Below are 11,735 nucleotides of genomic sequence, written 5' to 3' on the forward strand. Positions count from 1 at the left end.
AGGTGAACAATTTATGTTGCAGAACCGCCGTCGATGTGCGAAAGAGAGCGTTACGTCGCAATGGGACGTCATCTATAACCAGCATTAACTGTCCCTGTGTTGTCCGAGCAAGTGAAATAGGCACCGAATTCTGTCAAACAAACAGCCATCCGGCACCTGTAGAGCGCAACGCACGCACCTTTGCATCCTTGCAATCATCATTCTGGCGGCTACACCGATTATTAATGTATCAGAATTTCACATTTGCGATGGCCACCTTGCACTTTAATTTACCCTGAGATCTTGCAATACTGAGCACTTAAATATGTGACCTAGGCAAATATATTCCCTAAATTTCAATATTCTACGTTAATTATTTTTTGAAGTTGCGATTTTTCTCCGTCAGTGTCTATATCTGCAATCTTCGTTCAGGAAGGCAGTTCTGTTCTGGCTGTGAACTAGTTTCAGTAACTAACGTGTTTCAAGTCTAAATATAGTACTTCATTGACCAACCTAACTTAAGAACTTGACTGTGGTTTCTACGTGACAATACCAGAGCCGTTTAACAACTGCTAAAACTACTTCCCTATCTGAAAACTTTCCCTTCTTTTGGAACTACTCGATATTGCAACAAATTGGTTTTTTGCGGTGCTGAACACGCCATCTATTTCACAGTATGGTGACAACAGGAAAGATTCTACTGTGCAGCACAGTACAACAATTACTATACCGTAAACCATTCGGCAGCTTGTGGAACAGGCTCTTCTCTGCTGCAGATGGGTTGGAGAAGATACTGGACAGCGTGCTGTCCTTGTTTCGGCCGAAGGAAGACGATGCAGGGGCATCGACGGCTGGTCGAGTTGGAGCAGGTCACCAAAGCTCCGAAGGTGAGCACCACTCCGTTTCCTGACGACGTACAACACAGCAGTAGCACACACACACACGCACACACACACACACACACACACACACACACACACACACCATGTGCTCCCTAACGGACGTCACTCACTTACGAAAATTTAGATGAACATCAACAAAAACAAAACGAGGATAATGGAATGTATTCGAATTAAGTCGGGTGATACTGAGGGAATAAGATAATAAAATGAGACACTTTAAGTAGTAAAGGAGTTCTGCTATTTGAGGAGCAAAATAACTGATGATGGTCGAAGTAGAGAGGATATAAAATGTAGACTGGCAATGGCAAGGAAACCGTTTCTGAAGAAGAGAAATTTGTTAACACCGAGTATAGATTTAAGTGTCAGGAAGTCGTTTCGAAAGTATTTGTATGGAGTGTAGCCATGTATGGAAGTGAAACATGGACGATATATAGTTTGGACAAGAAGAGAATAGAAGCTTTCGAAATGTGGTGCTACAGAAGAATGCTGAAGATTAGATGGGTACATCACATAACTAATGAGGAAGTAATGAATAGAATTGGGGAGAAGAGGAGTCTGTGGCACAAATTGACTAGAAGAAGGGATCGGTTGGTAGGACGTGTTCTGAGGCATCAAGGGATCACCAATTTAGTACTGGAGGACAGCTTGGAGGGCAAAAATCATAGAGGGAGACCAAGAGATGAATACACTAAGCAGATTCAGAAGGACGTAGGCTGCAGTAGGTACTGGGAGATGAAGAAGCTTGCACAGGATAGAGTAGCATGGAGAGCTGCATCAAACCAGTCTCAGGACTGAAGACCACAACAACAATATAAAGATCTCTTTCCGATGTCTTCAAACCTGTCTTTTTCTGCCTTAAGATGTTCAGGAATCAAATTTCTATATTGACCTATAAGGCTGTCCATTCCTTGTTCTGAATGTGGTTATTTCCAAGCGTCGCTTTTCCTGTTTTCTTCGCTATTGATCTTGTCTCTACTTTTTCATTGCTATGTGGGAGATTGCGACACTGTACCCACTAACACCAAGATACTTACTTCGACTGAGTTTTGGATTATTGCTGATGGCCGCTTTCTTTAACTTTACACAGCTCTCTATTTAACTATGTGATATGGCTGGTGAATTACCTTCATGTCAAGTATTTATTCCTACATCTGTATTTACTAGTCTTGAAGTACTCATACTCAATAAGCTGTATGCACTGGAAAAGTCAGTCATCACACTAGGGCCCTCCTCACTTCAAATTTAATTGGTTCGACATCAGGATCGATTCTGTAGCACTTTCCAGTCTATTTTATGTTGGTGTTAAATGGTTTCAGCTATAGATGTAGTCAGTAGTGTTCCTGTGGGTACATACGTTAACTACAAAATTTTTTTCTTTCCTGTTTGTACAGATGCAGTGGGTCGAACATCTGCATTCGCAGGCGGCAGCTGGAGAGTGCATTGGGTTCTTACGTGATGATCTGGTGAGTGGCGTACAGCACTTATCTGAAGCTGACTCTCGTAAATGTCTAATACTCTGCATCCCGAAGCAGTAATGAAACATGGGATATGTTTTGTCAGCTCATTTTTACCTGCCTTACACAACTGGATAGATTCGATAATTGCTGAGGAGGTACTGAAACGAACTGGACAGAAATGAGATTTATGGCACAACTTACTAAAAGAGATATCTTTTAACGGGACACTTCATGTGGTATCAAGCAATCGTCACTTTGATTCCAAAGCGTCACGACGGTGAGGTGGTTCAAATAGGTGTAGCTTGCAGTAGTCGTACACAAATAAAGGAGCTAGCTGTTGAGTATAAATAACTGTGGTCAGATGCCTCAAAACGGTCTTCTGGCTGAAAACACCAAATGAAAAACTTTCACCGGAGTACATAAAAACGTCACATCCACTGCTGAACGTGCTGAAAGCAAACACATTACCTGTGTGATCCTTGAATACGCAGTACTGTTCAAAAACACGCCTCCCACAATAACAGGATCAGAAATTGCTCTGATCTGACAATCACTGATCAATTATATCACCCAGTGCAGCGAAAAATACTTTCTTCATTACCACACCCATAACACATCCATGGAAACTTCTCACAAAATGAAGTAAATAGAAGAAATCACACCACTCGCGGTTAGCAATAGCTTACAAACAAAGATTGCTTTATCTGTGCGACTAGATTCTAAATAATGTTAAGAAATTTAGTTAGTTTTTCAAATGGCTCTACCACTGAGCTCACCAAAAGAAGAAATGAAGCATACCGCCATACTATATTCAGGAACCGTCTCTCGTATAATTGCTACTTTGTGCAACACTGTTTCTGATTCAATATAACAGCCCAGTGTAACATTTCCCTTCACTTTTACTGATGACAGTAGTGCCACCACTGAATCTTATCACTGACATCCTTCCATCCTGAATTTAAACCCACACATGATCCTTTCATTTACTTTCGTCATCATTTCGCTGATGGGCAGACTGAATAGTATGGGCGAAAGACTGAGAAACTGAAACATATTCCACTATTTTACATCGTGGAACTCTTTTTGCAGTCTTGCTTCTACAATAATGAGCGACGTCAGAGGTGCCTCTCTGGTGCCTTTTCCTACATCAACATCCATACTCCGCAAGCCACCTGACGGTGTGTGGCGGAGCGTACCTTGAGTATCTCTACCGGTTCTCCCTTCTATTCCAGTCTCGTATTGTTCGTGGAAAGAAGAATTGTCGGTATGCCTCTGTGTGGGCTCTAATCTCTCTGATTTTATCCTCATGGTCTCTTCGCGAGATATATGTAGGAGGGAGCAATATACTGCTTGACCCCTCGGTGAAGGTATGTTCTCGAAACTTTAACAAAAGCCCGTACCGAGCTACTGAGCGTCTCTCCTGCAGCATCTTCCACCGGTGTTTATCTATCATCTCCGTAACGGTTTCGCGATTGCTAAATGATCCTGTAACGAAGCACGCTGCTCTCCATTGGATCTTCTCTACCTCTTCTATCAACCCTATCTGGTACGCATCCCACACTGCTGAGCAGTATTCAAGCAGTGGGCGAACAAGCCTACTGTAACCTACTTCCTTTGTTTTCGGATTGCATTTCCTTAGGATTCTTCCAATGACTCTCAGTCTAGCATCTGCTTTACCGACGATCAACTTTATATGTTCACTCCATTTTAAATCACTCCTAATGCGTACTCCCAGATAATTTATGGAATTACCTGCTTCCAGTTGCTGACCTGCTATACTGTAGCTAAGTGATATGGGATCTTTCTTTCTATGTATTCGCAGCACCTTTCCTCAATCAAAGCTTTCTTTTCCATTCTTCGGTGTGTTATACTTGTCAGTCGATTTTTCGGTAGTTCTCGCTCTTATAACCCTTCGGAATTTTGTGTAGTTTGTAGACTATAAAATCCTTCAATCGAACTTGAAAAGTCGATTGGTTTTCACTTTCACTCATGATTTTAGAAATTTAGATATGCAGTCGACGTCTATAGATTTATTTGACCGTATGTGCGTCGAAACTCTGATAAGTGCCATTACTGGACCCCTACGTCTATCATCTCAACATCCATTTGTATCCCTCGTAGAGGCCTTCAATAAATTCTTTCCACCCATTCGCTCACTCTGCCCAGCGTTTAATAGTGGAATTCCTGTTGCACACTTAGTGGTTTATACAGCTGTTTTGCTCTGTTTCGGGGTAATGATTTAATCCTTGCTTAGGTAAAGATGTAGTAATTTGAGGTTTCCATGTTTCAGGTTTCTCCTGCACAAATAATACGTAGTTAAATTTTAAGAGAACTAGTTGAGGAAGATGGAGAGTAGTTTTAGATTATCGGTTAGTGTTTATTGGCTTTGCCTGATGAACTGTTAGTGACTGATATAACAGCATAATAATGCCCTTACATTGTAAATCATTATCATCTTTACAGTCCTCTCTAAAAGTCCTATGTTTGTTACTTAGAGCTGGTGGTGGAATAGTCTGACGAAGACCAAGGCTTATCACTAACAGTTGGTGGTGGAAGTCTTTTCAGCGGATGGTTACTCTGCTTCCAGTACAAACAATTTCCCTCTTCCGAGAACTTTTAACTTAATGCGGCGCTAACCAGTATGTCTTTTCTCAGGGAGTTACAAAACTCACTTCAAGTGCAATTTTTCTCTGTCGTTTCTGTGTTCTATTTACTTCCGTGCATATCCGTTTACAAGTGAGAAACGCCCTTTGAGTTTGCCTTTTCCGGTATCCTGTCAATGCACATTGGATTCACGCTGTCACCTTCGAATATGTTTGGGTCCACCAAACAATAGGTGGTCTCGTTACTGTATGTCACAAACCACTGCAGCTTCTTCTTTGTAATAGTTGGACTTCATTGGAATAGCGTGCACTACTTTTCAGAGGGCAAGTGCCTCCCAAGTTATTTCATATGCTTCACGAGAACAACCACAATCGATACAAACAACGTTACCGCTGGTAGAAAGGCTCCCAAGTATGGTGTTGGATGGTATTTGTAAAGTCACAGTATTACCAAGTAGCCACTGAAGATTTATGTGGTGTCCCAGAAGACGACGAGCGTTTCCCTCGTAAAAATGCCGAGCTAGTTACACCACAAAATCAGATGCAACGCCGGTGAACCATTCAAGCAGGTATCGGCCCATAACAAGTGCGAGCTGTGAGGGTCAATAGATTTAATATACTGAACTTGCCCACATAACCGTAACTTGTACGTATACATGACCATTACATAAAAAGTGGACACATCTTTAACTGCTGGGATAAACAGTTATAAATATACACGTAAATCGGAATTATATTTTGCATCGCGTTTGCCGTCATCTCCATTATTACCTGAACTCACACGCAACTGAAAAATTCGTACTGAAACATTAAACGCAAATAAGTACACACAAAAAGGTCCCGCATATTACAGCTGCGCCAAACGAACATTAATAATCAGACATCAATTATTTTTAAAATTGTTCTCCTTCTACCATAGTTAAAAGCAACAAACTGATAGTTACAGAATTATTCTAGTTATGTACATTGAATACACATATATGATTTTGTGTTCCATGTCTCTTACCGAGCTTTCTGTATTCTGCCAACAGGAGTGGACTCGCCAACACCATCCCGCTCAGAGAAGAAGACTAGATGAGAAAACAGATCAGCTCGAGACAGTTGCCGTGCCTCCAGCATCAGAACCCGCGACTACTGCCGAATCCCTATCTGAGCCCCCCGATATGCAGTTAGAGATGGATGCTAGACCACCAGCACCCTCAGTGGCATCTCTTGCAGACTGGCATGACGAGCCAGTGGGTGAGGAATTAGAGAGTTATGCTGAGCCACCACCTGACTCAGTAGAAAGTACTGCACAATGGCCTGATGAGCCCTATAACGAGAAGTTGGAAAGAGATTCTGAGCCGCCACCAGACTCAGTAGAAAGTACTGCACAATGGCCTGATAAGCCGTATAACGAGAAGTTGGAAAGAGATTCTGAGCCGCCACCAGACTCAGTAGAAAGTACTGCACAATGGCCTGATGAGCCCTATAACGAGAAGTTGGAAAGAGATTCTGAGCCGCCACCAGACTCAGTAGAAAGTACTGCACAATGGCCTGATGAGGCCTATAACGAGAAGTTGGAAAGAGATTCTGAGCCGCCACCAGACTCAGTAGAAAGTACTGCACAATGGCCTGATGAGCCCTATAACGAGAAGTTGGAAAGACATTCTGAGCCGCCACCAGGCTCAGTAGAAAGTACTGCACAATGGCCTGATGAGCCCTATAACGAGAAGTTGGAAAGAGTTTCTGAGCCGCCACCAGACTCAGTAGAAAGTACTGCACAATGGCCTGATGAGCCCTATAACGAGAAGTTGGAAAGAGTTTCTGAGCCGCCACCAGACTCAGTAGAAAGTACTGCACAATGGCCTGATGAGCCCTATAACGAGAAGTTGGAAAGAGATTCTCAGCCGCCACCAGACTCAGTACAAAGTACTGCAGAATGGCCTGATGAGCCCTATAACGAGAAGTTGGAAAGAGAATCTGAGCCACCAACTGACTCAGTAGAAAGTACTGCACAATGGCCTGATGAGCCCTATAATGAGAAGTTGGAAAGAGATTCTGAGCCGCCACCAGACTCAGTAGAAAGTACTGCACAATGGCCTGATGAGCCCTATAACGAGAAGTTGGAAAGACATTCTGAGCCGACACCAGACTCAGTAGAAAGTACTGCACAATGGCCTGATGAGCCCTATAACGAGAAGTTGGAAAGAGATTCTGAGCCGCCACCAGACTCAGTAGAAAGTACTGCACAATGGCCTGATGAGCCCTATAACGAGAAGTTGGAAAGAGATTCTGAGCCGCCACCAGACTCAGTAGAAAGTACTGCACAATGGCCTGATGAGCCCTATAACGAGAAGTTGGAAAGAGTTTCTGAGCAGCCACCAGACTCAGTAGAAAGTACTGCACAATGGCCTGATGAGGCCTATAATGAGAAGTTGGAAAGAGATTCTGAGCCGCCACCAGACTCAGTAGAAAGTACTGCACAATGGCCGGATGAGCCCTATAACGAGAATTTGGAAAGAGATTCTGAGCCGCGACCAGACTCAGTAGAAAGCACTGCACAATGGCCTGATGAGCCCTATAACGAGAAGTTGGAAAGAGTTTCTGAGCCGCCACCAGACTCAGTAGAAAGTACTGCACAATGGGCTGATGAGTCCTATAATGAGAAGTTGGAAAGAGATTCTGAGCCGCCACCTGACTCAGTAGAAAGTACTGCACAATGGCCTGATGAGCCCTATAACGAGAAGTTGGAAAGAGTTTCTGAGCAGCCACCAGACTCAGTAGAAAGTACTGCACAATGGCCTGATGAGGCCTATAATGAGAAGTTGGAAAGAGATTCTGAGCCGCCACCAGACTCAGTAGAAAGTACTGCACAATGGCCTGATGAGCCCTATAACGAGAAGTTGGAAAGAGATTCTGAGCCGCCACCAGGCTCAGTAGAAAGTACTGCACAATGGCCTGATGAGGCCTATAATGAGAAGTTGGAAAGAGATTCTGAGCCGCCACCAGACTCAGTAGAAAGTACTGCACAATGGCCTGATGAGCCCTATAACGAGAAGTTGGAAAGACATTCTGAGCCGCCACCAGACTCAGTAGAAAGTACTGCACAATGGCCTGATGAGCCCTATAACGAGAAGTTGGAAAGAGTTTCTGAGCAGCCAGCAGACTCAGTAGAAAGTACTGCACAATGGCCTGATGAGGCCTATAATGAGAAGTTGGAAAGAGATTCTGAGCCGCCACCAGACTCAGTAGAAAGTACTGCACAATGGCCTGATGAGCCCTATAACGAGAAGTTGGAAAGACATTCTGAGCCGCCACCAGACTCAGTAGAAAGTACTGCACAATGGCCTGATGAGCCCTATAACGAGAAGTTGGAAAGAGTTTCTGAGCAGCCAGCAGACTCAGTAGAAAGTACTGCACAATGGCCTGATGAGGCCTATAATGAGAAGTTGGAAAGAGATTCTGAGCCGCCACCAGACTCAGTAGAAAGTACTGCACAATGGCCTGATGAGCCCTATAACGAGAAGTTGGAAAGACATTCTGAGCCGACACCAGACTCAGTAGAAAGTACTGCACAATGGCCTGATGAGCCCTATAACGAGAAGTTGGAAAGAGATTCTCAGCCGCCACCAGACTCAGTAGAAAGTACTGCACAATGGCCTGATGAGCCCTATAACGAGAAGTTGGAAAGAGATTCTGAGCCGCCACCAGACTCAGTAGAAAGTACTGCACAATGGCCTGATGAGCCCTATAACGAGAAGTTGGAAAGACATTCTGAGCCGACACCAGACTCAGTAGAAAGTACTGCACAATGGCCTGATGAGCCCCATAACGAGAAGTTGGAAAGAAATTCTGAGCCGCCACCACACACAGTAGAAAGTACTGCACAATGGCCTGATGAGCCCTATAACGAGAAGTTGGAAAGAGATTCTGAGCCGCGACCAGACTCAGTAGAAAGCACTGCACAATGGCCTGATGAGCCCTATAACGAGAAGTTGGAAAGAGTTTCTGAGCCGCCACCAGACTCAGTAGAAAGTACTGCACAATGGGCTGATGAGTCCTATAATGAGAAGTTGGAAAGAGATTCTGAGCCGCCACCAGACTCAGTAGAAAGTACTGCACAATGGCCTGATGAGCCCTATAACGAGAAGTTGGAAAGAGTTTCTGAGCAGCCACCAGACTCAGTAGAAAGTACTGCACAATGGCCTGATGAGGCCTATAATGAGAAGTTGGAAAGAGATTCTGAGCCGCCACCAGACTCAGTAGAAAGTACTGCACAATGGCCTGATGAGCCCTATAACGAGAATTTGGAAAGAGATTCTGAGCCGCGACCAGACTCAGTAGAAAGCACTGCACAATGGCCTGATGAGCCCTATAACGAGAAGTTGGAAAGAGTTTCTGAGCCGCCACCAGACTCAGTAGAAAGTACTGCACAATGGCCTGATGAGCCCTATAATGAGAAGTTGGAAAGAGATTCTGAGCCGCCACCAGACTCAGTAGAAAGTACTGCAGAATGGCCTGATGAGCCCTATAACGAAAAGTTGGAAAGAGAATCTGAGCCACCACCAGACTCAGCAGAAAGTACTGCACAATGGCCTGATGAGCCCTCTAATGAGAAGTTGGATATACATGATGAGCCCTCCAATAAGGAATGTTTGGCAACCACCTCTATCTTTGCAGAATATTGTCGTTTGAGAGCATCTCTTAGTGTTGGCCTTATGAAAGTAATGCCCTTAAAAACAGGACCATTTCCGATCAAAACAGCCTTTATCGTTACAGGCCCACCGAAGAAAAGGGCCTTTACTGAACGGAAGGTGTGTCCTATTAAGGCAGCCTTCATAGTCACAGGGCCTCCAAAGATAAGAGCATTTACTCCAAAGAAGGTCTGACCCATTAAAACGTCCTTTTGTGTTACTGTACCACCGAAGAAGAAGGCATTCGCTTGTAAATTTCTCGTACCCAGTAAAACTCAAGTCCCTGGTTTTGATGTGACTAACAATGCGAAGTGCCCTTAAAAATTGGGTCAGTCTTGATTGTAGCCTTGTCATGAAGAAAATTTTAATTTACGCTTTTTAGAAATTGTTTGAAATGAATTTGCAAATGTTTCGAATAAATCAAAATTTAAAGTGAACATACGTTTGCTTTATTTACTCAGTTGTTTCTTTGAATGACAGTTTTTGTGATGGTACTGGCTTGTATATTGCGCTAAGCTGCTATTTCGTCAGCACCCACACTTAACAAAAAGAACACAACAGTGGTTATTAATTGCTAGCAGCAACCAACAAAACGTAAATTAAAAAATTGGAATCTACAACCATCTTGGGGTTGTCTTCCTCACATTTGTTCACAAGCAACAAAACAGGGACAAGTCAGGGCAGTGTGTGAGTAAAATACATAGACTGTAAAGACACAACCTCAAAATAGTGCAACATGAAAGTGTGTCTTCAGGGTCAACAGGAAATGAAACGATGTAGCAACCATCTTACAAACTAAGTAAATTCTTCTACCAAAACCACTATCGACGAGATCAGTCATGAAATAGAATCTTAACACACGAAACACATTCAGTTCATCATCTAAAACAGAGGTCAACTGGTCTGTGGGTTGCGGCCCTAATTGCTTGGTATAAAGCGCATTTAGTTACAGTTTGGCGTAGGAAAAGGTTTGCACTACAAGAACTGTACACAAGTTGGTCGTCCTGCCGAAGGAGGGACCCATGCGTCAAAGGACAGTTTCCTATCCGGAGGTGCGTTAAAAGTAGTTGCTGCCGTCGCTGTCGCCGTAAGTTGATGCGCCGCGGTCGTGTCGTCGGTTTCGCCGGCCTCAGCTTTTTCTCCAACGCTAACCACTCCTCCCACAGACCCACGAAGTTGTCTCTCAATGGCGAGGGAGCTGCATGGGCAGTGAGAGGACATTCAGAAATTGTAAACTCCAGACAGGCATCATTAGCCGCTGCATATGTTGCGTTTGCCTAACTGAAAAGTAACTGTTTTTTTCTGTTTTTGAAGTACTGAACTTATCGAGGATTTCAAAGAGTTTTGAAGGGTTCTGCCCCGGACGGACCTACAATAAAAATTAAAGTAAATTTAACGTGAGAGCTGATCACTACGAGGTTTGCTGCTGGATCTACGTCAGCGTGGAATACGTAAACGACTGCAGCTACTTCCTGAAGCCTAAACGTCAAATTGGAGTTCACTGCTGCAACGGCTCAGAACAGCGAGGACGAATGTGCAGCTGCAGTAGTTTTAAATGTATCCATTGGAACGACAGATTTCATGACGATGACTGCATGACAATAAACGTAGGTTGAAGCTATACTGAAGAAAGACGAATGCTTATGAAGCTCGTTAGGTTATTTACTTCATTTCGTATCCATTCACATAGTGTTCATATTCTCGCGTCTCACTGCTAACAGATGCAATGAACTACTTTCCACGATTTCCTCCGTACCACTAAGCAATCGTCAGCACTTCGGAAAGCGATCGCTGAGGAGGAACAACTTGTTTTGACTGTCAGAGAAAGAAAATAGCGGTTTTAAGAGCCTTTATACAATGATCAGTCAGAACATTATGTCCACCAACCAACTGTCGACACAAGCCCGTCCAGGCGATGGCAGCGTCATCTAGCGAGGAATGACTGCCAGTCAGACACAAACATGGTGCATGTATTACATGTACATGTATGCTGCCTGTGTGTAGAATGGAGAAGGCGGGCGATCTACCTAAGTCTGACCGAGAGCACATTTTTAAAACCTCTGAGGCTCGGTTCAAATGGTTCAAATGACTCTGAGGTCATCAGTCCCCTAGAACATA

At 43.8% G+C, this 11,735-nt stretch overlaps 1 protein-coding gene across 1 annotated transcript; it reads left to right on the forward strand.

Moving 5' to 3' along the window:
* Window positions 1–6,104: 6,104 nt before the first annotated feature.
* On the forward strand, window positions 6,105–9,812 carry LOC126294998 (uncharacterized). The gene has a single exon (XM_049987285.1). The coding sequence runs from the start codon at window positions 6,105–6,107 to the stop codon at window positions 9,810–9,812; it is 3,708 nt and encodes a 1,235-aa protein (XP_049843242.1).
* The last annotated feature ends 1,923 nt before the right edge of the window (window positions 9,813–11,735 follow it).

Source organism: Schistocerca gregaria, chromosome 1, assembly GCF_023897955.1.
Source record: "Schistocerca gregaria isolate iqSchGreg1 chromosome 1, iqSchGreg1.2, whole genome shotgun sequence".
Lineage (NCBI taxonomy): Eukaryota > Metazoa > Arthropoda > Insecta > Orthoptera > Acrididae > Schistocerca > Schistocerca gregaria.

Excerpts from the sequence above, each read along its gene's own strand:
- LOC126294998 (XM_049987285.1), top strand. The coding sequence starts at position 6,105 with ATGCAGTTAGAGATGGATGCTAGACCACCAGCACCCTCAGTGGCATCT.